Raw genomic sequence first — 25,739 nt, forward strand, 5'->3', positions numbered from 1 at the left:
TACATGCAGACTACTAAGAATAAGGACCTGGTATTTATAATTTACTTCTAATATTAGCCTTTCTCATAATACTTCTTCATTAGGGAGATGTACAGATTTTAATGTTAAAAGGATAATGGAAATGGGGCTGGCTAGTTAACTAGTTGGTTAGAGCTTGGTGTTGTAACACCAAGGTCATGGGTTCAGATCCCCATCCTGGCCAGCCAGGAAAAAAAAAAAAGGATAATGGAAATGTAGGTGCGATAATAGGATTACAGATGATACGCGATAGCGTTTAAGGGCCAAAAGAGCAGTGCATTTCTTTCCTACCATTATAAAGATATCCTACTGAAACAGTTCAGCAGGCTGCTAGTGTGTAGGGATGTGCAAGACTAGATGATGGCATGTGGGAAATATCAGTGTTGGAGTCATATGAAAAAGAGGAAATATAACCCATTTATGAATTTTCTCTTGGAAGAACTGAAAAATGTATTCCTTCATTTTCTGCTAGATAAATTGCTTGTCTTAGGGAAAAAAACATGCCCATGTTGTACCACAATACGTTCTTCCTTTATGTGAAAGGCAAAATCTGCTGCACTACTGTTTAATATATGTGGGTTCTTTCAAGCCTGTAGTAAATGTACTTCTTAGTCAATTATATGTCACATTTCAACATGTGTATGACTATGTTGATAGCAAATCAGTTATAAGTATCTGGTTACTATTGGGATATCTGAAAATTACTCAGAAAAAGGCCTCTCCTCAGATTTAAATTTTGAAGTCTTATATAAAACAGTTTAACATTTGCCTCTAGCAAAAGCAAAGTTTGTCCCTAATCCTCTCATCCTTTTCTTTTTTTTTTTTTGTCCTTTTCGTGACCGGTAAGGGGATCGCAACCCTTGGCTTGGTGTCGCCCACACGGCGCTCAGCCAGTGAGTGCACCGGCCATCCCTATATAGGATCCGAACCCCGCGAACCTGCGGTGGGAGCGCCGCTGGGCTCCCAAGCACCGCACTCTCCCGAGTGCGCCAAAGGGGCCAGCCCCTAATCCTCTCATCCTTTTCTAATGCAACAGGATGCGTTTTACTTAGTATCTAGTTGAACAACAACAGAGAGCAGTCAGTCAAGATGAATCCTGGGTCAATGGTAAAGACATTTACTCAGCAAATATTTATACAAGCATATAGATATTAAGAAAATTAATTCTTAACTTGTAGGACAACTACCTATCCACCCCACAGAAAAAGTATCACCCCAGGTATTGGAGTTTAGGTTTATCTAAATGTGAAAAAAAATCAGAAGTGATTTAAGGCCAGAAATGAGAATGACCAGAAGGCATATAAAAAGGCAATAAAGGGGGAGCAAATGAGAAAGAAGGCTAATCTCTGTAGCCTCAAAGTAACTAGAATCCTAACTACAAACCTCAGGTAGACCACAAATGCATACATATTCAATGAGTGTGAAAAGAAAGGACTCACGGCCTTTCCTTGCCACCAGTCACAATAAGTCCGTCTCTCAGGGTGGTGTACATGGCAAACACAGGCCCATTGTGAGCTCTGGCTACGATTCTACACAATATGTGATCTTTCCACACACAGACATCACCGCTGATGGTACCTGTAAACGTCAAGTTATTCTGAAAAGGAGTGGGGAAGGGGGGAGATAAACTCATCAAAAGTTCAAATAAAGTTCTTATAAGCATTGTCTATGTAAGTGTAATGTTATCTCACCTTTGATAAAAAGAGCATGCGTGGTGTGGTGGGGAAGCACTGGACTCAAGTCAGAAAACCTGAACTTCAGATTTAGCTTTGTCAGGACATTTTCCTTTTACAAGTCTGTTGCTTATCAGCTAGAATAACCTTAAAAAATTCTTTTCTTCCAGTTCCAAAATACTATAATTCTAGTATATACTGTTTCTTTGGATTACTTCCCTCTACCCAATAAATAAAGGTCATTAATAATTAATAGCGTAAAGAAGAGGAAGTGAAGATAACTTATTAGGTTTAGTAAAAGATTTTGTCATAGAAAGTACAACTATTACCTATAGCAAAGTTGCAGGAGTTTTTCAGATTTCACTAACTCATGCAGGACTAGGAGCATCACTGATTTATGCCTGTCTGCAATTAGAACGTAAATGCTTCAGGTCCAGAAACCAATATTTTACTTCCCTGGCTCTTTCAACAGCCCCTAGCATAGATGATGCTCAAAAATATGTAAGAAAACGTTCTTGCTGAGTGCACTGTTGCTTCACACACAAAAAATCAATTTCTGACAGTTCAGTCCTCAAGTTTATTTTTTATTGGGAATGGGTATTAAGAACTTTATATGTGAAGAAAGTTATGCTACATGGGCATATTAAATGCCAGAAGCTTGTGAATGTGTGGGGGTTTCTTCTGGAAGGGAATTACTGCTCTTATATTAAGAATACCCAAAACGTTCAACTGAAGTTTAACATGGTATGACCAACATTTTCAATTGTCTTTTTCTCAAAAAAATAAGTGTACTTTAATGTTTTAAAATTATAAGTTTCTTCCTTTAGATATTGCATACCCAATAAACACTTATTAAGTAAATCCACATAGTTTTTTGATGCACCAAAGGACTTATAAAGCCTAGCCAAACTGGGGTATTAAAGGAAAGACGCACGGATTGGAAACCACAGGCGCAGATGGGATACAGTGAGACGAGGGGAGAGGCGTGCTCTTGAACCCTCTGCTATCAAGACCAGGAATTGTAAATCTCATCTTGTCTCTCTACCTCTGTCTTCCCCTGCATTAGAGACACTGGTCCAACGCACTTCCAACTATATGGTAAGCAGTGAGTTAAGATTATAGAAAGCAAAGGAAATCCTAAACCCAAGTACCCCTTAAATCACTTGAAAATCGTGTTCTTAATTTACCTTTCTTTTTACTCTGACAAATTTTTAGGACCGTGAGGAACTACTAGGAAGACAGAGATTTTAGGATTTCTAGGGTGACGACTGGAAGGTGAATAAAGGCTTTGGAAGAATGGCAATGGCCCAAGAACCCAAATGTTTTGTCATAATCCTTCCCTCTCACTGACTTTCTTTTCCACTCCCTAATTTCTGAAACTGTCAGATTTTTGAAAGATAAAATATATGCCTGACCAGGCCATGTCATGATCGACAGATTACACTGCCATATCAACAACATTAATGTGGCCATCTAAGGCAAGAAAATTTAAAGTAGTCCAGTTTATGTAACTACAGGCATTTTAAGGGACATACTGCACCAAATGCAATAGCAAGCATGGTCTGCATGCGGGCATCTTCCAGTGTGCTCAGTAGCCCTTTTTTGCTAAGAAGAGCCCTTCCTGCCAGGGTCCAGAACTTCACATGTTTGACTCCCACAGAAACAAACTGTGTATCTGAGTCTGGTCGGAATTCTGCCACAAAAATACGTTGGTTGTGACCAGCTCTGCTGGCAATTTTGGCACCTAATAAAGAAGATACAAAAAAAAAAAACTAGGTTAGTATAAGAATCAAACTAATCAATTTAGGATCAAACAGTTGTTCAAAATAAATGACATTTATTTATTATTTGCAGGGGGACAGCTGGCCAGTACAGGGATCTGAATCCTTGACCTTGGTGTTACAACACCAAGCTCTAACCAACTGAACTAACTGGCCAGCCCCTTCAAAATATATAGCTCAAAATGCAAATGCTTATAAGAAGAGAGGGCTGTGGCCCTTGCCCTGCTGCCTAGTTATCACATGATATAACTACTTGTGTAGAAAGTCCTTTTCACATATCTTCCCAAGTGATGTGTGTAGTTATAAAGAACTTCATAACCATTTAAAGAACATTTTAGACTTTAGGAACCATGTCTATTTCCCCCCCACCCCCGTCACTCCATTAACTTCTCTTTATATAACTGAAAAGTTTTGTCTAAAGTAGTCAGTAGTAATATTACCCTTTGATCTTCCATTATCATTTAAAATATATTTCATTTTTATTATTTATTAAGATCCTCCATAAACTATCAAATCATTAATAATTAGCAAAAACACATACAACATACATAGTTTCTTACTGAAAGGAAATAGCAGTGAACCATTTATAATACCAATTACAGTTTCATTCATATATCTGATTTTTGAGCTTACAGTTTCACTGGGCTTTTAAAGTGGAACATGCTGTGTACTGTGTAGGACTACACTGAATAATGGTTTCAATTGTAAACTTATGGCAAATATTAAATACAGAATTCATATTACCCTAGTATTCTTGTTTTTTTTTAAAAATCACACACAAAAAGAATCCTACCTTCTTGCCATCTCCAAATGGTAATAGTGTGTTCTGGGTCTAGTCCCACTGACAGCAATAGTTTGCCAGTAGCACTGAAGCTGACTGAACATACTCCCTTCGAATGGTAGCATCTTAGTATAGATAAAGTCTGCTTGTTTACTGCATCCCAGATGTGGATAGAAGGGGCTGTAGCTAAATAAAGATAAAATCCAAACACTGTAATACACCTTTACAAATGTTTCCACTTCTAAAGCTGATGCACATTCGTCTCTGAAACATGGAAAAATGTGTACCAAAGAAAAACTGTATTTAACAAAGAATAGCTCAAAACTAAGACTTAATTTAAAAATGAAAGAAAGGAAAAGGGGAAGGAAAAAAAAGAAAAATATACAGAATAGAATACTCTTTCAGGCTATATTCCCAATTTCACTTTTGGGAAAATAGCATTTAGATAAGCAAGTCAGGCAATCACAACTTGAAACAACTCTTCAAAAATAATGTATGTTTTATATACATTTTTAATCTGTATATAATTATATGGAGAACTATACAAATATTATACAATAAATATATTAAATACAAGGATACATTCAGTACTGATGTTATCTGAAGGAGAAATGAAAAGCAGACACAAATTAAGAAAGGCAGTTGGTAGGAAACCTGAATAGATCTCAAAAGAAATTTTCAATCATACAGATATAGATACCTGGTAAAAAGCTACGTTCCTATCACTTTGTCAGACTTTTTTAAACAGGATTTCATGGGAAAGGAAACTGCTAATCTTTAAAAAGTACATTGTTATTCATGTTGTGTAGCTTGTTTCTGCTGCTTAAAAAAATCTCCCAGTTCTATTTTCTAAATTAAAAATCATAGCTTTCTTTGTATTGTCCTTTTTTTCATGAATTACGTTCTTTAAAAATAAATAGGTAAGTCAATTCAACAGTTAATTCAGTCTCAGAACATAAGCACCTTTAATAAAACAACCAAAATTCTAAAGTACATGTACTTAGAAGTATAAATGTTATAAATATTGCAAAGATAGAGAAACATTAAGACACATTGCCTTAAATCACTTGATACAGAAAGAAATTTTGGTCTCTAAAGAAAATATTCTGATAAATTTAGATTATATTTTACACCATCTGCTATTTACAGTACACAATGATAAATTAAATCTGACAGTTCTTCAAACAAAGCAGTTAAAATACATTAAATCAGAGATTTAAATTTGAGTATCATTAAGTAGAAATTATTCAAAAATTTATGCAACTGTAAAATATCAAAACTATGGAACAGACATAAGTTTACCATATAAAATAGGTTATGTTTGAAAAATTTATCACAATAATTTAAGTATTGGACTAAAACTTATTTTTTATTTTTGGCTTTTTTGGTGGCTGGCCAGTATTGGATTAAAATTAGAATGTTCTTCATTCATTAAAAGTCAAAGTATTCTGAGACATAGGTAAACTTAATCTCACTAAGGAATGCTAGGTGGTTAAATTTAGAATGTAAAATTATACTAGGAGATCACTCTATAATTTTTTGCCAGTGATAAATATTATACAAACATTTTTGTATATGTTTACAAAAAGCACCTCTGGGCAGTCCACATACTATATTTGCCAAAATGTGATAAGGTAGACAATGGATTTTCAAGAAATATCACTATTTTCTTTGCTTTCAAAGTTAATATTTTAATTACAAAGAGCTCCATTCATCTTAAATTTAAACACCAAGTAATCTTAAATTGAGTTACTAAGCTTCTCATACTTTTATAAAAAATTAAAGGAGATGGCAAGAAGATGATACCAGGAATTTATGTTTTAAAATCTGCAGGTAAAGGGCTGGCCAGTTAGCTCAGTTGGTCAGAGCATAAGGTCCAGGGTTCAATCCCTGTACTGGCCAGCCACATCCTGCAAATATACATATAGTGATAAAACCTACAGGGAAGGTATGCTGTGCTATGGGATTGCTACACATTTAGACTCTTCTAAACTTACATTAATAACAGTATTTAACATTAAAAAATGACTGCAAATTCTCAGGGCCTAAGTTACTAAAGAAAGGTGAAATTATGTTCATTAAGTTTATTTTATTTTCTCCTATCATTTGAAAACGGTCACTCATGCTCTAGTAACACAGATACGAATCTTACTCCTTGCTTCTGGGAGGCCATCAGGCATTAAGTGCCTATTGTGACAGACATTGTTACTGGGTACGTCTCACACTTTCTAATTCCTACCTTCTAGGCAGGTATGTTTTCCCCTGAACTCAGGCTCAGAGAAGTTAAGTGACTGGCCCTAACTCCCATGTAACTCAGAGCCAGAACAGATGTGCTGTCAACAGTACTCAGGTTCCATACTTACTCTTTCCCCCACATCTAGCTCTTTCTGGAAAATCAATCTCAACAACTTTTCATAATCCTGTACAGAAATTCATGAGAGTCTCTTTAAATTACTAATTGGGTTTCACAATAATCAAAGTTTTAAAGAATATATTTTCTCCATATCTTAGTTTGCCTTTGATATAGTATAATAAAAACTGTATTTTAAAACAATTTTAGCATGGGCCATTATGTATGCCAATTGTATTTTGCCCTTTAGTTTCTGTAGTGGATACATCTTTGCTGTACACCAGTATCCATTCCATCCTTTCTTCTTAACAAAGCTCCAATTTTATTCAGAAATCCACTGCTCTCCCATGTAAGTGCAAGTGATTCAAGGGGAACAAGGTGCATGCTCAACTGGTAAGCCCGAGCCCACTGTGATAATACCCCCCTGCCCCAACTGCTCACCTCCCTATCCCCCAAGCTCAGTGATTTAATTCAGTAACCCAGATTTAAGGCAATCAGCACATGGTATTCCCTGGTGTCTCAGAATAAGGTTTGGTTCAAGTCCTAAAGTGACTCAATTATGCTAAAAGGAAGGACTTTTAGGTCATGATTCTGAAAGGGTTTTTTTCCTCTCTTCTACTGGATGAGAGCAAGGAACCATGTAACTGTAACTGCTCCTGCAGCCATTTTATGACCATAAATGCAACCAGCCTAATGGGTGAAGCCAGTGCTGTGGATGACAGAGCAGAAGAGATGGAAAGTACCTGAGTTCTGGATGACATTGTAGAGCTCTTGACACAGCAGACTCAGGAAATCACCCTCTCTCTTTACTCTTGTGTGCTAACAGATTTCCTTCTGTTCTGTTGTAGAGGGCACACAGAGGACCACTAAAATAATTTGATGGACAACCGCCTATCGCGACAAATATTAATGAAGGACAGAGAGAGAGAGCTCTCTCTACTTGAACTGCCTTAAGGATCAAAAATGTCAAATTCTCAGCTTCAGATAGTCTTAGAAGGACTGAAATAACTTTGCCAGAGACAAAAGATGTTCCCCTAGTGTCCACTGAAAACACATCTAATGTATTCAATGATAATTATATCTTTTCTAATGTAGATATTTATTCTCCCATACTCCAAAGTGGCAATTTCAAAACTTTATCCCTCTTCCCACTAACACCCACTTCCCCACTTCCACCTCCTCAGTCTCAGCTGATGACACAGAGAAAACAGAAGTCATCAGACAAGAGCTTCCTTATTTTTCCATCCCCAAATTTACCAGTCTTTTTGTATTTGCACCCAAACTGCCTTCATTCCTTATGACTGTGGATAATTTCTTCCTGCCCAACTGTTTTCTCCTGAAGTGCTTCCTCATCTTACTTAGCAGACTACTGAAGCAAAAAATTAAGTTAGCCTTGATTCCTCACTTTGTTATACCACCATATCCAATTCATAAAAAAGACTGCTGGCTTTACCTCCAAAATATGAGAATACTTCAAAAAGTTTGTGGAAAATAGAATTAAAAGATAATATGAGTTTCCCATGAACTTTCTGAAATACCCTTGTATATCCCATATTTCTCTCCACTTTCACTCCTGCCACCCTTAATTGTCTTTTGCTTGGACTACTATAATAGCCTCCTAAATTTCCAATTTCCTCTTTCCCCTCTACATTCTCAATAGTGTAGTGAGAGTGGTTTTCTCAAAGTATAAATTAGATCACATCACTTCCTTGTTTAAAATTCTCCAGTGACAGACTCTGCACTTCGCATGAATCCAAACTCCTATCCATGAGCTACAAAGCCCTGCATGAGCTGACTCCTGTCCTACCTACTATTTAAATTCATCTCAGAGGCCCTACTCCAATCACACTGACTTTCGAGTTTCTTAATGCAGCCTTAGGGCTTGCATAGGAAAGAGTTAAATATAAGCAGGCCAGAGCTTACTGTCCTTAGAAGGGCTGCTTGCTGAGCTGGCTCTTGGCTAGTGTGTAAGAATATGACTTCTGAAGTGTTCCCTATGTTGACAAGGCTGTTTTGTCCACCTCAGACACTGAATACCTGCTTTCTTCTGGGAGTCTGGTATTTTGGTAGTTATGGCTGGTCTTTATGCCTGTGTACCAGCCCCCAATAAAAATTCTGGATTCTGAATGTTAAGTAGGCTTCCCTGGGCAGAAACACCCTCCATGCATTGCTAGATTTGGATGCTGGAGGAAGAAACAAGTTCTATGTGACCCCTGGGGGGAATGTGCTGGGGGAGACATTGAAAGATCATGACTGGATCCTCCAGACTCCACCTTATGTGTCTTTCCCCCTTGCTCATCACTGTAATAAACTATGGCACTAAGTACAACTACCTCTGAGTCCTGCGATTCCTTCTAGTGAATTGCTGAATGTGTGGGACCTTTGACACAGGCCTCAGCTTGGAGCCCACAGATCATGCCTCAGCTGTCATTTTGTATAATTCCTGACTTAGGAATGTTACCACCTCTGAGAAAACATACACTTTGTTTTATTGCCATCACCTCGTTTGTTGTTTTTGCCACATTTATTACCATCTCAAATAATTAAGCTATTTTAAAATTTTTACTTATTTATATTCTCTGTCTCCTTCTGGAGCAGGGGTCAGCAAACTTTTTCTGTAGAAGGTCATGTAAGAGACAAAACTGAAAATATCATGCAGTTCTTGCATAACACGAGAGAAAATAAATTTCAACAAAACTTCTATTGATGAAATTCATTGAGTAAACTTTTTTGTAATACAGACCTAATGAGAAAAAAACATTCTTTTTTGAGGGGCATAACATTTTACTTAATTGAGGTTCAAAGTCAGAGTTCTCTATCATCAAAATTGGATGCAAATGTTCATCTGTTAATGCTGATCTATAATAAGATTTTACACATTTCAACCTTGAAAATGGCTTTTCACATAGATAGGTACTGCCAAATACTGATATCAATCCACAAGAATATGGTTTTCATTGAGCATATTAATCACTTGGAAGGCATTTGGAAAATTCTACTAGAGTGTTGTCTTGACATTGACCTTTTGCATGTAGATTGTAGGATAATCACTCTAAACTTAAGGTTAGGTGGAAGCTCCTCAACTGTGCAGTCAAATGGGTTTTTGAAATGTGGAAATTTTCTCTCTGTTTGCATCAAAATCTGAAAAATGCTGTTGGAACTGTAGTTTGAGCCCAGAAAATATATTTGCTGCAAATGTGTATAGGAATAGGGATCTTCCTTCTTGTTTTAATTTCTGACAGCATGAGAAGTGTATAGCACAGTTTAATATTACTTGTGATTCAAACAATAGTTGTCATCAAATAGCTTTACTGAAGTTTTACATAAGAGCACCGTTTTACCTTGTAATTTCAAGCTCAATTCATAAACATCAAGTCTGCAGCAAAAAATAATTTCCAAGGCCATTCAGTGTTCAATAACAGTGGCCAGGGTGGTTCTTCTCACTCAGAAAAAAAATTTAGTCTTGGCTCTGAGTTTAAAAAATTGCAATAAAACTTTACCACTGCTAAATCACTGAACTGCTATTTGGTAGGGCAAGTGAGGATATTCAGCTTGTATCTATCACATTCATGGCACTGATGATGGCTGAGGCTATGAGAGTGAATGAAGCTAAATGATAGCACTCAAGAACAAAATATGGAAGTTCAATAACAAATGACAGATAGAAATATTTGCCACAAACTTGCTGCTGATGAATCAAACAATGAATAACCATAGGCTTTAAACACCTGAGATTTTTACAAGCTTCGTTAATTTATCCAACTATCCCTTTTCCTGCCCCACACATATTTTTACCACCATCAGTTGTAACGTCATAGCACATTCCACTTCAGGCTGTACTGAAGTGATGTTTTCTTAACCTGTTTGAAAACACTATCGTTAAGAGTTCCATGGAGATTATTCATGGGGGATAACTCTTCAGTCTCTTCAAATTTGGCACTATGAACAACAAATGGGCAGTACTGGCAGCATCTGTTGACCCATTAAGAGCCAAGGGAAACCACTCAAAATCATTTTCCTTTTTCTTTGTCTTGTTTTTAACTGACTACTGCTGTTCCCAACATCAACTCTTGTAGCAACAGTTTTTGCCAAAAAGGTAATAGTCTTAAACAAGTTTATTTTCTCTAGACACCTTTCTTCACCTGCTGCAGTCAAACATGATTTGATTAATTCACTGTTAATAAACAGCTCTTCTGGATTGGCTAACAAATGAGCCACTCAGAAACTAATTTTGGTTGTATCCTCAATTTCATTTTTTTGTGTGAAGAAATTTTGTCGTGATAAAATATTGTTTTAAATTTTCTAATTTTTCTGACTATTGCTTTCCTGTGAGTTGAGAATGTTGATGAAACCTAGTGTGAAAATGTTGATGTCTACTGTATTCCTTCAGCACAGCTATAGTGTCATTGCATAAAAAACATGATGCTTTACTATCTCATTTGATAACAATATGACCCACATTTTGCTGTGCCTTACAACTGTGACATTCAAAATCTACTTTTCTTTTTTCTCCCCTTGTTTTGACATGGTGGAGATGCACTGGTTAAAAAACAAAATAAAACATTGTAGTATAGCAATAAACACAGAGCTCAAAATCTGTGAAGTTATAATTACATCACTGGAACTTGTAGCGGGCCAAGCAGCAGTACAAAGTGATGAGTGTGTCATATACAGTCTCTGTTGCAACTACTCAACTCCGCCATTGCAGCACAGAAAGCTGCCATAAACAATATGTAAATGAATGAGCATGGCTGTGTCCAATAAAACTTTACTTATGGGCTGGCTGGTTAGCTCAGTTGGTTGGAGCATCGTGTTGCTAATACTAAGGTTCAGGGTTCAATCCCTGTACCAGCCAGCGCGCCCCCCCCCCCCACAAAACCAACTTTATTTGTGGATATGAAAATGTGTATTTCATATAATTGTCATGAAATTTTGTTCTTCTTTTGATTTTTTCCAACTATTTAACTTAGTAAAAACTATCCTTAGCTCATGGGCTGTACAGAAACACCTGGTGAGCCAGATTTGACCCATGCATGTAGTTTACCAACCCCTGCTCTTCAGTCTAACCAAGACAGCTAGGATAGGACCTTGCTGTTGTAGTTGAATAGTCAAGTCACAAAATCATGCTTCGCCCTGGAAGAGGGGAGGGAAATAGATACAAATCGCTGGGGAATGTTTCATTATCAAAGAGCTAATTCTTACTATATTACATAAACTGCAAATACAGTTGAAAAAACCTAATTATAATATCTAAAAACAGTAGATACACAATGTTAATTTCATAGTTTTTTTTCATAAAGCCATGGTCAAAATCAATAATAAAAAGTTATTTTTAAATCTTTAAATGATCTGTTGATCTAATATGTACAATAATTGAGATGGTATATAAAAATAATAAATTTTAAGAGATTTTATTCTTAGGCAATAAAATTTATTGATTTATGTTTGAGATTAAGTTTCAGTCCCACCTTCACTTTACCAGCTATATGCTACTGGCAAGATAGCAACTATCATGAAGAATTCTTGTGATGATTAATCTAATACACGTAAAGTGCTTAGAACAGTTGTTGAGCACACTAAAAAGGTCACAATATATTAGCTTTTTAAAGAATAACTATTATTATTGCAAACTGAGCTCAGTGTCATGGCATTAAAATGATGTATTTTTCATTAAAAAAAAATCCACAAGTTTTTTTTTAATAGACCAATAAGATACTTGAACCTAAGTATCTTATTACTGAACCTAAGTATCTTATCACTTTATAAGAATTTAGGTTTTATTGCCAAAAAATACAACTAAAACAGAAAATGTTTAATTTTCCTTACCTGACATGTCTGTTGAATCACCTATAATGGAAAAACAGCAGAAAATAATTATCCATAAGTAACAAATACTAGCAGTAAAATTTGCAAGGATTCAATTATCATAAAATAATACTTTAAAAATAATTTAAATAATAAAATACCATATACAAAATTAGTTTTATACATTAAATTGAGTAAACTTATTTTCAATTACATATTAACACTTATTTGTAGGGTGTTAATGCACTTATTTCAATTACATATTAACAATACCTTTCAATCTTTCCTTGGACAAAAATTTTGTTTTCTTTGTATATATATAATGTTACTAAAATTTTAATTATGACAACTTTGAAAGTAATATTGATATGATTTAAATTGACGTGACCCTTATTTTGGAGTTTTTTTTATTTTATAAATTTATTTTTTTTCCCAGATTAAAAAATTTTAATTGTATACTTGAAACATAATTGATTATACATATTTATGGGGTACAGAGTTGACTATCGCTGTTTGTGTACAATTTGTGATGATCAAATCGGTATTGCTAGCACATTCAACATTACAACCTTTGGAGTTTTAATGCATCTCTATTAGCAGGGAAGAATTAGATCTAAACCTTCTGAGAGGCGGACGGGGGAGCTCCAGGCCCTGCCCCGCACCCCAAACTGGCACCACACAGGTGAGCCCGCTGGTAGAGGCCAGCAGCAGCACCAGCCAGTGGAACTGCGTGGCTGGATGCAGCTCCTCTCCCCGCCTCAGAACCAGGAGGGAGCACCAGCCTGTGGATCTGACCCACCAAGTTTGGCCCAGCAGAACTCCACAGTGCTAGGGGCTCATTCTATGATCACAGAGTCTTGAACGGGAACCAAGGTGGTTTAACATAACCACCACCACACCTACTGTCAAGCAAAGACAATTCATCCCCCACAGTAGCAACCAGGGCCACTCCACAGCCAACCTCAGTGTAACAGAAGAAGCAAACCCCCTACCAAACGACCAACTGTCAGCAAAAATATACTAGAAGTACAAACAATCAAGGAGAAATGATACCACCAAAAGGATACAGTAATGTTCCAAAGTCAGACTCTATGGAACAGGGAATCCGTAAAATGTCTGAAAAGAATTTCGAGCACTGATCTTAAGAAAACTTGGAGAAAAAAAGGAAGACTCAATTAGAGAACACAATGAAACAAGAAAAAACATCCAGAATATGAAGGAGGAAATCTGCAAAGACATTAATACCATAACAAAGAGTGTAGCAGAACTTCTAGAAATGAAAGACTCAATGAAATAAAAAACACAACTGAGAGCTTGAGCAGCAGGGGAGAGCAAGCAGAAGAACGAACTTCAGAGCCTGAAGATGGTCTTTTTGAAATAACTCAGGCAGACAAAAAAAAAAAAAAAAAGAAAAGAAAAAAAAAAAGAAAAAAGAATTAAAAATGGGCAAAATCCAAGAAAGATAGCAGATAACCTAAAGTACTCTAACATCCGAATTGTGGGTATTCCTGAAGGGCAGGAGAAAGGAAAAGGTATCGAAAACCTACTCAAGGAAATAGTAACAGAAAACTTCCCTGGTGTAGGGCAGGATACAGACATTCAGATCCAGGAAGCTCAAAGGTCCCCCAAAAGATTCAACCCAAAAAGATCCTCCTCAAGACATATTATACTTAAATTCACAAAGCTCAAAGACAAAGAGAGAATTCTACAAGCAGCAAGAGAAAAGCATCAGGTCGCTTATAGGGGAAACGCCATCAAACAAACAGCAGATTTCTCAACCGAAACCCTACAGGCCAGAAGAAAGTGGACTGATATATTCAAAATACCAAAAGAAAAAAACTGCCAGCCAAGAATTCTTTACCCAGCAAAGCTCTCCTTTAGAAATGAGGAAGAAATAGTGTATTTCCCAGACAAACAAAAGATGTGGGAGTTCACCACCACACAACCAGCCCTGCAGTAAATTCTCAAGGGAGTCATTCATCTGGAATCTGAATAATGGTGACCACCATCACAAATACACAAGAAAGAGCAAAACCCACAGTTAAAACAAAAATGCCAGCAAGAAAGAGAAAGAAGCTAAATCATTCCACCTTAAATTCCCAACTAACATTGAAGAAGAGAAATAAAAGGGGAAGTAATGATCAAAAGATATTTAAACCACCTAAACAAGTAGCAATTAAATGACAGGAATTAAATAACACTTCTCAATAACTACTCTAAATGTAAATGGACTAAACTCCCTGTTCAAAAGACACAGACTAACTGACTGGATTAAAAAGCTAGATACAAGTACATGCTGTCTTCAAGAGACCCACTTCACCTGTAAAGACACACACAGACTAAAAGTGAAGGGATGGAAAAAGATATACCATGCAAACGGAAAGCAAAAATGAAGAGGAGTAGCTATTCTTATATCAGACAAAACAGACTTTAAACCAAAAAACATTAAAAAAGACAAAGAAGGCCATTATATAATGATAAAAGGAACTATCCAGCTAGAAGACATGACAATCATAAACATGTATGTACCCAATACTGGAGCACCCAGATATATCAAGCAAACACCCTTAGACCTAAAGAAGGAGATAGGACCTAACACATTAATAGTGGGTGATCTGAACACCCCTCTCTCAGTATGGGACAGGACTTCCAGGCAACAAGTCAACAAAGAGACACAGGATTTAATCTACACCCTAGACCAACCAGACTTCGCAGATATATACAGAACATTTCACCCAACAGCTAAAGAATACACTTTCTTTTCATCAGCTCACAGTACATTCTCTAGGATAGACCACATATTAGGTCACAAATCTAGTCTCAGAAAATTTTAAAAAACTGAAATCATTCCAGCAATCTTTTCAGACCACAATGGATTAAAACTGGAAATAAACAATAAGCAAAATGCTGGAAGCTATACAAATACATGGAAAATAAATAACAGGCTCCTGAATGACCTATGTGTCCAAGAAGAAATTAAAAAGAAAATCAAAAAATTCCTAGAAACTAATGAAAATAAAGATACATCATACCAAAACCTCTGGAATACTGCAAAAGCAGTACTAAGAGGCAAATTTATTGCAGTAAATGTTTATATCAAAAAAATGGAAAGACTTCAAATAAACGACCTAACACGATGCCTCAAAGAACGTGAAAAACAACAACAATCCAAACCTAAAGGCAGTAGACAGAAAGAAATAATTAAGATCAGAGCAGAACGAAATGAAATAGAGACCCAAAAAACAATAGAAAAGATCAACAAAACTAAAAGTTGATTTTTCGAGAAGATAAACAAAATAGACACACCATTAACTAGATTAGCAAAAAAAAAGGAGAGAGAAGACCCAAATAAGAAAAATTAGAAATGAAAAGGGAGACATTGCAACTGATACCACAGAAATACAAAGAATCTTTAGAGACTATTAAAAACAACTGTATGACAACTGATAGAGTTTGGATGTGCTGTCCCCTCCAAAACTCATATGGAAATTTGATCTCCAATGTGGCAGTGTTGGAAACTGATTGAGTCATGTGGGCAGATCCTTCATGAATGGATTAATGCTCTCCCTGGGGGAGGAGGGATTAATGAGTGAGTTCTCGCTCTATCAGTTCCCGCTAGAGCTCATTGCTTAAAAAGACCCTGGCACTTTCTCTCTCTCTCTTGCTTCCTTTCTCTTGCCATGTGATCTGCTTGTACCCTCCAGCTGCCTGCCACTTTTTGCCATGAGTAGAAGCAGCCTGAGACCCGTGCCAGATGCAGCTGTCCCTGAATCATAAGCCAAATAAACCTCTCTTCTTTATAAATTACCCAGTTTCAGGTATTCTGTTATAGCAACACAAAACGGACTAAAACAACAACAAATTTGAAAATCTGGAAGATACGGATAAGTTTCGAGACACATATAAATTACTAAGACCGAACCAAGAAGAGACAGAAAACCTGAAGAAACCAATAACAAGCAAGGAGAATGAAGTGGTAATTAGCAATCTTCCAACCAAAAAATTCTGGGTCTGGATGGTTTTACAGCTGAATTCCATCAAACTTTTAAAGAGGAGTTAATACCAATTCTCTTCAAACTATTCCAAACAACTGAAAGAGACACTACTCTCCCAAACTCATTCTATGAGGCCAACATAACTCTGATACCAAAACCAGATAAAGACACAACAAAAAAAGAAAATTACAGGCCAATATCCTTTATGAATCTAGATGCTAAAATCCTCAACAAAATATTAGCAATTAGAATACAGCAACATATTAAAAAAATTATACACTATGATCAAGTGGGATTCATCCCAGGGATGCAAGGATAGTTCAACATACGAAAGTCAATAAATGTGATACATCAAATCAACAAGCTCAAGGACAAAGACCATATGATCATCTCAACAGATGCTGAAAAAGCATTTGACAAAATTAAACATTACTTCATGATAAAGACTCTCAACAAATTAGGTATAGAAGGAAAATATCTTAACACAATAAAAGCCATTTATGACAAGCCCACAGCCAGTATTATTCTGAATGGGGAAAAACTGAAGGCCTTCCCCTTACTGACAGGAACAAGACAAGGATGTCCACTCTCACCACTTCTATTCAACATAGTACTGGAGGTACTAGCTAGAGCAATTAGGCAAGAGAAATAAAGGGAATCCAGATTGGAAAAGATGAAAGTCAAACTTTCCCTATTTGCAGATGACATGATACTATATATAGAAAAACCTAAAGACTCTATTAAAAAACTCCTAGAGCTGGTTAATAACTTCAGTAATGTTGCAGGATACAAAAAAAAAAAAAAAAGCCCCCAAATCAGTACCATTTTTATACTCAAATAATGAATTAACAGAAAGAGAAATAAAGTAAGCCCATTTACAATTGTCACCAAAATAATACGATACCTAGGGATCAATTTAACCAAGGAGGTGAAAGACTGCTACAATGAGAATTACAAACCACTTCTGAAAGAAATTAAAGAAGACACAAAAAGATGGAAAGATATTCCATGCTCTTGGATTGGAAGAATTAACATTGTGAAAATGTCTATACTACCCAAAGCGATCTATAGATTCAATGCAATCCCCATCAAACTAATGACATTCTTCATAGAAATGGAAAAAACAATTTTACCTTTCATATGGAAAAACAAAAGACCCCAAATAGCCGAAGCAATCCTGAGCAAAAAAAACAAAGCCAGAGGCATAACTGTCTGACTTCAAATTATACTACGAAGTTGCTGTAACCAAAACAGCATGGTACTGGTATAAAAATAGACATTCAGACCAGTGGAGTAGAATAGAGAAGTCAGAAATCACTCCTCAGGCTTACAGCCATCTGATATTAGACAAAGGCAACAAAAATCTACATTGGGGAAAAGATCACCTCTTCAACAAGTGGTGCTGGGAAAACTGGATATCCATATGCAGAAGAATGAAACTAGATATGCATCTCTCACCAAATACTAAAATCAACTCAAAATGGATTAAAGACCTAGGTATAAGACCCGAAACGGTAATATTACTAAGGGAAAATATAAGTGAAACACTTCAGCAGTTAGGTCAGGGCATAGGTTTTATGAACATGAGCCCGAAAGCACAAGCAGCAAAAGAAAAAATAAACAAATGGGACTATATCAAACTGAAAAGTTTCTGCACAGCAAAAGAAACAATCAACAGAGTGAAAAGACAACCTACAGAGTGGGAGAAAATTTTTGTTAACTATGCATCCAACAAGAGACTAATATCCAGAATATACATAGAACTCAAGCAATTATACAGTAAAAAAAAAAAAAATAACCCAATTAAAAAATGGGCAAAGGAGTTGAACAGACAAAATGTCAAAGGAAGACATACAAATGGCCAAGAGATATATGAAAAAATGCTCAACATCACTAGTCATCAGGGAAATGCAAATTTAAACCTCATTGAGATACCACCTCACTCCAGTTAGACTGGCTATAATCAAAAAGACAGTGAATAACAAAAGCTGGCGAGAGTGTGGAGAGAAGGGAATGCTCCTACACTGTTGGTGGGACTGCAAATTAGTACAAACAATTTGGAAAACAGTATGGAGATTTCTCAAACAACTACAGATAGATCTTCCATATGATCCAGCAATCTGTCTTTTGGGTATATATCCAGAGGAATGGAAATCATGTCAAAGAGATACCTGCACTCCCATGTTTATTGCAGCTCTGTTTACAAGAGCCAAGAGTTGGAACCAATCTAAATGTCCATCAATAGATGACTGGATAGGAAACTGTGGTATATATATACTATGGAATACTACTTTGCCATAAAAAAGAATGAAATACTCCCATTTGCAACGACATGTATGAACCTGGAGAAATTTATGCTGAGTGAAACAAGCAAAGCAGAGGGATAAATACCACATCTTCTCACTCATGCATGGGAGCTAAGAGAGAAAGGAAGGCAGGAAAGAAAGACCACAGTAGTGCTGTGATCTAACACAGGAAGGGAATATTTCTAGGACTACAAACAGGAGTGGAGGGGGGAGGGGTAGTGGGAGGGAGGTTGGAGGATAATTGGGATGGACAAAGTGTACAACTGCAATTTGTGGTAATGAGTATGCCCCCAGTATGAATCTGGCCCTTACATCATGGGCAGGAGGAGGGGACAATTAGCTTTGTATCTCATGAATATTCTTGATGAATAATAAATAAATAAATAATAAACAAACAAACAAACAAACCTTCTGAGAGATATGACGGCAAAGGTTACCATATAACTCAAGAAAGAAAAAAGTTCTTTCTCTTAACTACAGATTTTCCATATGAGTAAAAGTTTGCCAAGAAAGAAAATATGAGAGCCTATGCCTGTTATATCTGTGATGGAAATACCTATTGACCGATCTTTTAAAAATGACAGTCTTTAGCGAGGAAGAAGGGAGTAAAAGTTTAGGAATCCATTGAAAATAGGTGATTCTTTTTTTGCCTTGGTAGAGCCTTATATATATATGAAGTATTGATTTCAAGGACATATTGATAACATAGGCCCATAGTGTCTTGACATGGAATATGAGGGAAAAGATGAAGGACTTGATTCTGCTGAGCAGACCAAACGGGAAACACGATTTTTAGTTCTGAACATGCTCTGATAACAACTAAATGGTGAAAGGACTTAAAACTATGCCACATGAAGAATTGCTGAAAAGACTGGGAGTGTTTGGTTTGGATATCAGGCTTGTCCCTGAATATCTACAGGGTCTGGGACAAGAGTACAAATGAAGGCCTAAACACTGTAGGCCTAAACATTTTAAAGTTGTCAAACAAGATAAAAATAATCAAATGAACTATGTTCTATCCTCTTATCCTGATGAGTATACTCCTATAATGACCTGGAAGACCTGGTACAAATTTAGAACTCCTTGGGGTTCTGGGCAGCATGTCTTCTCTTCCCACTCCCAGGTCCATCCCACACCACAAGGAGCCATGGAAGCTCAAGTGTGGTGCTATGGACTGAATGTTTGTGTCCTCCCCCCAAATTCATATATTGAAACCCTAATCCCCAATGTAATGGTATTAGGAGGTGGGGCCTTTGTGAGGTAATTAGGACATGATGGGGAGCTCTCACAATCAGATCAGTGTCTTTATAAGAAGAGATAAGGGAAAGATAATCTCTTTCCACATGTGAGGATATAATGAGAGGACAACCATTGCAAACCAGGGAGAGGGTCCTCATAACAACTTGACCATGCTGACATCCTTATCTCAAACTTTTGGCCTCCAGAACTATGAGAAGTAAATTGTTGTTTAAACCACCCAGTCTATGGTATTTGTTATGGCAGCCCAAACTGACTAAGTTTTGCAGTTATCCCAACTTTCACATCAAAACTCCAACCACCTCTACTCAATGAACAGCTACCCTCTTGGCCATCCCTTAAAAGTACACACACTGGTTGTGGAGTCTGCCACTGGGAGTATGAACTCAGAGAAGAGGTTCATGCAGGCCCAGAAGCAGGTTCAGGACCATTTGGTAGAGAATCCTAGGATTTCAGATACCCAAAGCATGGTCCAGAGGAGAGGTAGTCTCCTCCATGGAAAGAAATCCCATTGTGCTCATGTACACCTTGCCTATGGAATGCAGCTGGAGAATGTCCAAAATGGGTCTTCTAAAAGAGAAGCACAAGATAAGACTTAGGGAAAAGATTATAGTTGTCTCCAAAATTGGAAGATAATGTCATGGGAATAAGTGATCAGATGTTCTAGATAACCCCAAAATGGGGATTAATGAGTAGCAATCAGAGAGAGACAGATTTCTGTTCTATGTGAAGAACCACTTTGTAACTGAGCTTCCAAGAGAGAGGTCACAACTACTTCCCCAAGATTCCAAGATTCTAGCCAAGAAAAAAGAACAGTTTGAATATAACTGGCTAAAACAACACAAAATCAAATAGTTCAGTTCCTCTATGATCTGTATGATTTTTAACAAAAAGAACGATAAACATTTAAAATAATGTTTTGTGCTTTGTGGATATTAAACACACTTAGTAGCAAAGTAACTACTGATATGGTTGTCTTTATGTTCAGAAAAGAAAATGTCTCTCCTCATTCTTTGGCCTTCCCTTGAGTCTACCTTACTTAGCCATCAGTAAAGCATTTTTGTTATCTATTTTCTGAAAGGGTACAAGTGGAGCAAAGCATAGGGTATGTACAATCTAAAATTTACTTCTGTACTGGCCACAGTTTGACTTTGAAAGAGAGAGAGGGGAGATGATAAGCCATTCCATATCCCTTTAGTGTTGCCTTTCAAAATAAAAGGAAAGAACTGGAGAAGAGAGCCAAATTCCTGAAAGACAAATTTCTGACCACGACATTTCTTAACGAAGAGAGAAAACTATAGCACTAATATGATAAATAAAGTTGCTTAACAAAGGAAGAGGAGAAAGAAAAAAAGGAGCAAAGTTGGAAGCTGTAAGAGCCATACCTTCTAGAATTCTATTCACAGAATATAAATTCCATTAATACAGGGATTTTGTCTTTTCTGTAAGCTGCTTGTATCCCAGCACCTAGAACAACGCCTTGAAATGGCAGGTGCTCAATAAGTTTGTTGAATAAATGAATTTACTTTATAAATTAACTGAGCAATAACTATGTGGCAAGAGGTACTGAGCTAGGTGCTCTTTCCTCAATGGTCTCTCATTCCTCAAGAAGATGGACCTCATTCCTCGTGCAGAGTGAAAATGAAACTTCACTTTAAAAAAGCTCAGCAACGGGCCGAACCCGTGGCTCACTTGGGAGAGTGCGGCACTGGGAGCGCCGAGGCCACGGGTTCGGATCCTATATGGGGATGGCCGGTGTGCTCACTGGTCGAGCGCAGTGCGGGCGACACCATGCCGAGGGTTGCCATCCCCTTACCGGTCACAAAAAAAACCCAAAAACAAACAAACAAAAAAAGCTTAGCAACAACAGGTCTAGAACTATGAATTTATACACAAAGATTAGAATATTTTGTGTATAATGAGAAAGTAATGGTCTATTTTCTTTTAAAAGCAGAGAACTATACAGAAAGGAAAACTACAAGGGTCTATGTGGCATAGAACCAGGCAACCCAGAGAACAAACTCCTGACTGATCAATTTAGTACTTGCTTGAAAATGAAGATCTTAAAAGCATAAATTATCTTATTAAAAAAAAATAAAGACATCTGGAAAGCTAGATAAGCAATTGAGGCCCACTGAAATCCAATAAGCCCAATGATTTCAAGAATTTTTTACAAACTATACCAGAGTTTTGCAGATCTGACTGACCAAATCTATTATGGAGTATTCCTAGTGACCACTGATTGGCAGATATCCTAAATAGATCTGCTATCCTCTCATCATTTTCCTGGTACAGTTATGGCCTTTAAGTTTTTTAGAGAGAAAGAAGACAAGACAGGTGTATTTCAAAACACTTGGTAAATTAGACCAATGACAAAGAAAAGAAAACGGGAGAACGGATTTACCAACATGAAACAGACTTGGGTTCTCTTCTTTCGAGCCTTTCCCCCGTTCTGTCCCACCCAATCGAGTTTATTTCTTGGCTCCCTTTATTTACCATTTCCTTCTCAAATCCTTCTTTTCTGTTTTATATGCTATCGAATTAAATCTTTTTGCTGATCATAAGTTCTTGTAAAACAGACTAAATCCAACTATTTCAACCACCATACAATAGTTTATTTTAAATTCGGAATTGTCTGAACCAACTCAGATAACCAAAGTGAGAGAAGGGTACCTGGAAGCAAATAATATGGTATAATTGGGTGTGTCCTTTACATACACACATATTTTGAACAATCCACAAATATATTCTATTTTAATTTTTTCCTAGTATATTGACTTTAATGAATAAAACTAATGCTTCAAATTCTTTCCTTTTTTATTATTTTTAAAAATTTGAAACATAATTGATTATACATATTTATGGGGTACAGAGTTGACTATCAGTATTTGAGTACAATATGTGATGATCAAACAGTATTGTTAGTATGGACACAAAGAATAATTACAAATTGTTTCTTTTTAAAGTATAGAAACATACCTACTTGGCCAGTTGCCACTATGTTGATAAATTTCGGGTGCTGATTTACAGTGAGGCACAGAATATCATCATTATGTTCCTGATAAAAACTCTGAGTCCCTATAAAAAGAGAATTTGAAAATTAAGTTTAAAAACTTTTAAGGTGTTAACAGCCTAATGCACTTATCCAGAGGAAACTACTCTTTAACTTATTTGCTTATTCAACATGTATTTTTGAGTACTTACTACGTGCACATCATCACAAGGACAGAAAAATGAATCAGAAGTCTTAAAAGGGATAAATGACTGAAAGGGATAGACTATATAATACATGTCTAAAGATACCAAGTGCCAAAAGAGAGTTAAGATCAAAATGTTATGGGACTTCAGAGCAGAAAAGATTATTCTCATTATGGGAATATGGCACTTCTAGACTGATCCAAACAGATTTTGTAAATGTGAAGTTGGGTGGAAAAGGGCATTCTAGGTAGAAGAACACTTTAAGCAATGGCACAAGGCAGGAAAGTATTGGGTATGCATATAAATGGCTCATTTGGCTGAAGTGTAGGGCTATGAAGTGAGTAATATTACTGTAAAGGCAAGTTTGGACTAGAATTACAGAGGATTTTGAATGCCAGCCTATGGTCTTTCTGTTTTGGTTTCCTAAAGAAAAGGATCCATCAGGGTCACATGGAAACTAGCGGTAATTTTCCATTTAATAATTTGCATCACATTTATTCATATTTTATATTTATTCTGTAGTGAGTGGGAAGGCACTGAATTTTTTTGATGAAAGGAGTAATGTGGCTCATTTAGCAGTAGTGACAGTGAAGAGGCCTTAAAAGACTACGGCAGTAGTCCATGCAGGAGGTAATAAAGGTAGGCTTGGGCAAATACAATGAAGAGGTGAGAAATGAGGTCAGAACAGTAGGTTAGATCTGCATTATAGAGGGCCATGAATACCAGTAAAATATACTTCATCATATTTTCCAGGGCTAAGAGTTCAGTTAAACAAACAAGTAATTATATGTACTGTTGGGTAAGTTGTTAGAAGATCAGCTAATAGATCTAGACTTTCTAGACTGTGAACCTAGAAATGTCTCCCCAAACTGGTGAGAGAACAAATAATCAGAACTGGAGCACAAGCTTGGTCTCCCTCTGCCCTTTCTCTTGATACCCTACCATTAGAGAGTTGATTAATTACAAATCAGAAAATTAAAAATAACATTACAAATATACACATAACAGTTTATACATTCATTCCTTTCGTGCTTATCTTATCTTACTCTTCTCCACTCTCTCTGAGGTTATATGAAGCCTCAATTAAAAAGGATTTTCTCTCTAAGCACCCTGTAGTAATTTTTAAATGGCCCAAAATATTAAATGGGAAACTGCCACTGATTTCTGGGTAATCCTGCTCAATCCTTTTCTTTAGGAAACCAAAACAGAAAAATCATATTAATGGTTAATACTGACCAGGGATGGAAGATTATGACTCACACATAATCAATCCATTCTTTACCATTCAGAGTGAAGCTATCAGAGGAAAAGCCAGAAATGTTTGTATTAGATAACCTCTATTTTTACTGCCTATTTTTGGACTTTATGAAGTTTACAATTGTATGTAATAAAACAGAATTAAAAATTAAATACTAAATGTCACTAGCAGGATTATCACATTGGTCATCAAATGGTGCCAACAGAACTTTATTTGTTCTTTAGCAATCCATTCAGTTATATAAATATCAAAAAATATTTTTTCACCTTCTTGGATAAAACAAGGTATCATCAGTAGAGCCACATTCTTAGCTTCTTTCCTTGGCTTTCCAAGGTCTCAGTATGAGACCCCCACCCCGACCCCAGCAATTACTCACCCAACATGCTATTTTCAATCTTTAACTATCAGAGACAACTATCCAAGCCATCCATTCTCACGATGAGGTTATGGGGAAATACAATTAAAGTTACAAATGGTTTCACATAAAATATGGTTTTACCATATATTAAGCCTCTACTTCTAATACAGACTTATGAGTATCTTGCATTATGAAATCCTTTCCTGCTCCATTATACTTTCTCTCTCCCTTTTTTTTTTTTTTTTGGCAGCTGGCTGGTACGGGGATCTGAACCCTTGACCTTAGTGTGATATCCACACCACACTCTACCAAGTGAGCAAACTGGCCAGCCCATACTTTCTTAAGATTGAACTTGAAATATTACTAGAAAGTTCTGCAATATGAAATATTTATATATTGGACTATTTCTCATGCATTTAAATTATTATTTATAGTTTTAACTAAGAATTTTAAGCTGCTAGATAAAAGATTCTAAACTTTTAAAACTGTATGTGTGGGGTGGGGGGTGGAGATCAGGGTTCCCTACCTGTAGCAACATTGTGCAGAATTCCAACGGATGCAGTGTGATAAATTATATCATCACCATCATTTAAATAGTGAACATTATTCCTACAGTCTCTGCCTCGATAACCAAAAACAAGCTCCAACACAAGGTCCTATAACAATAATGATAAAACCATTATACAATTATATTCTTCCTTATGTCTAAATGTTCACCATTGTTTTGTTGTATACATAGTACTAGCATTTTCTGTCAAAATGGAGGATGCATTTTTGATGTTTTACAAACTGCAAACACAGAATTACGCTAGACATACTTCTCTGTGTAACCTGTTTAGGCATGTGAAATACACATTGCATACTTTTCTATATAAAGTTATAAAAAAGAAAAGGGAATCACAAGGTCACCCAATTCTAAGAATTTTAGTTCTTAAGATTTCACATGTTAAACACTGACG

At 36.4% G+C, this 25,739-nt stretch overlaps 1 protein-coding gene across 2 annotated transcripts in view; it reads right to left on the bottom strand.

The window, feature by feature from the left end:
* EML5 (EMAP like 5) overlaps positions 1 to 25,739 on the bottom strand; it is a 155,994-nt gene that overhangs the window by 6,010 nt on the left and 124,245 nt on the right. For both annotated transcript variants that reach the window (XM_063088986.1, XM_063088985.1), the window contains 6 exons: positions 25,307 to 25,436; positions 22,946 to 23,044; positions 12,430 to 12,450; positions 4,266 to 4,439; positions 3,227 to 3,435; positions 1,458 to 1,615 (listed from right to left, as the gene is read on the bottom strand). In XM_063088986.1, the coding sequence (XP_062945056.1) occupies positions 1,458 to 1,615; positions 3,227 to 3,435; positions 4,266 to 4,439; positions 12,430 to 12,450; positions 22,946 to 23,044; positions 25,307 to 25,436 (791 nt within the window). The remainder of the gene's footprint in view (positions 1 to 1,457; positions 1,616 to 3,226; positions 3,436 to 4,265; positions 4,440 to 12,429; positions 12,451 to 22,945; positions 23,045 to 25,306; positions 25,437 to 25,739) is intronic.

This window comes from Cynocephalus volans, chromosome 3 (genome assembly GCF_027409185.1).
Source record: "Cynocephalus volans isolate mCynVol1 chromosome 3, mCynVol1.pri, whole genome shotgun sequence".
Lineage (NCBI taxonomy): Eukaryota > Metazoa > Chordata > Mammalia > Dermoptera > Cynocephalidae > Cynocephalus > Cynocephalus volans.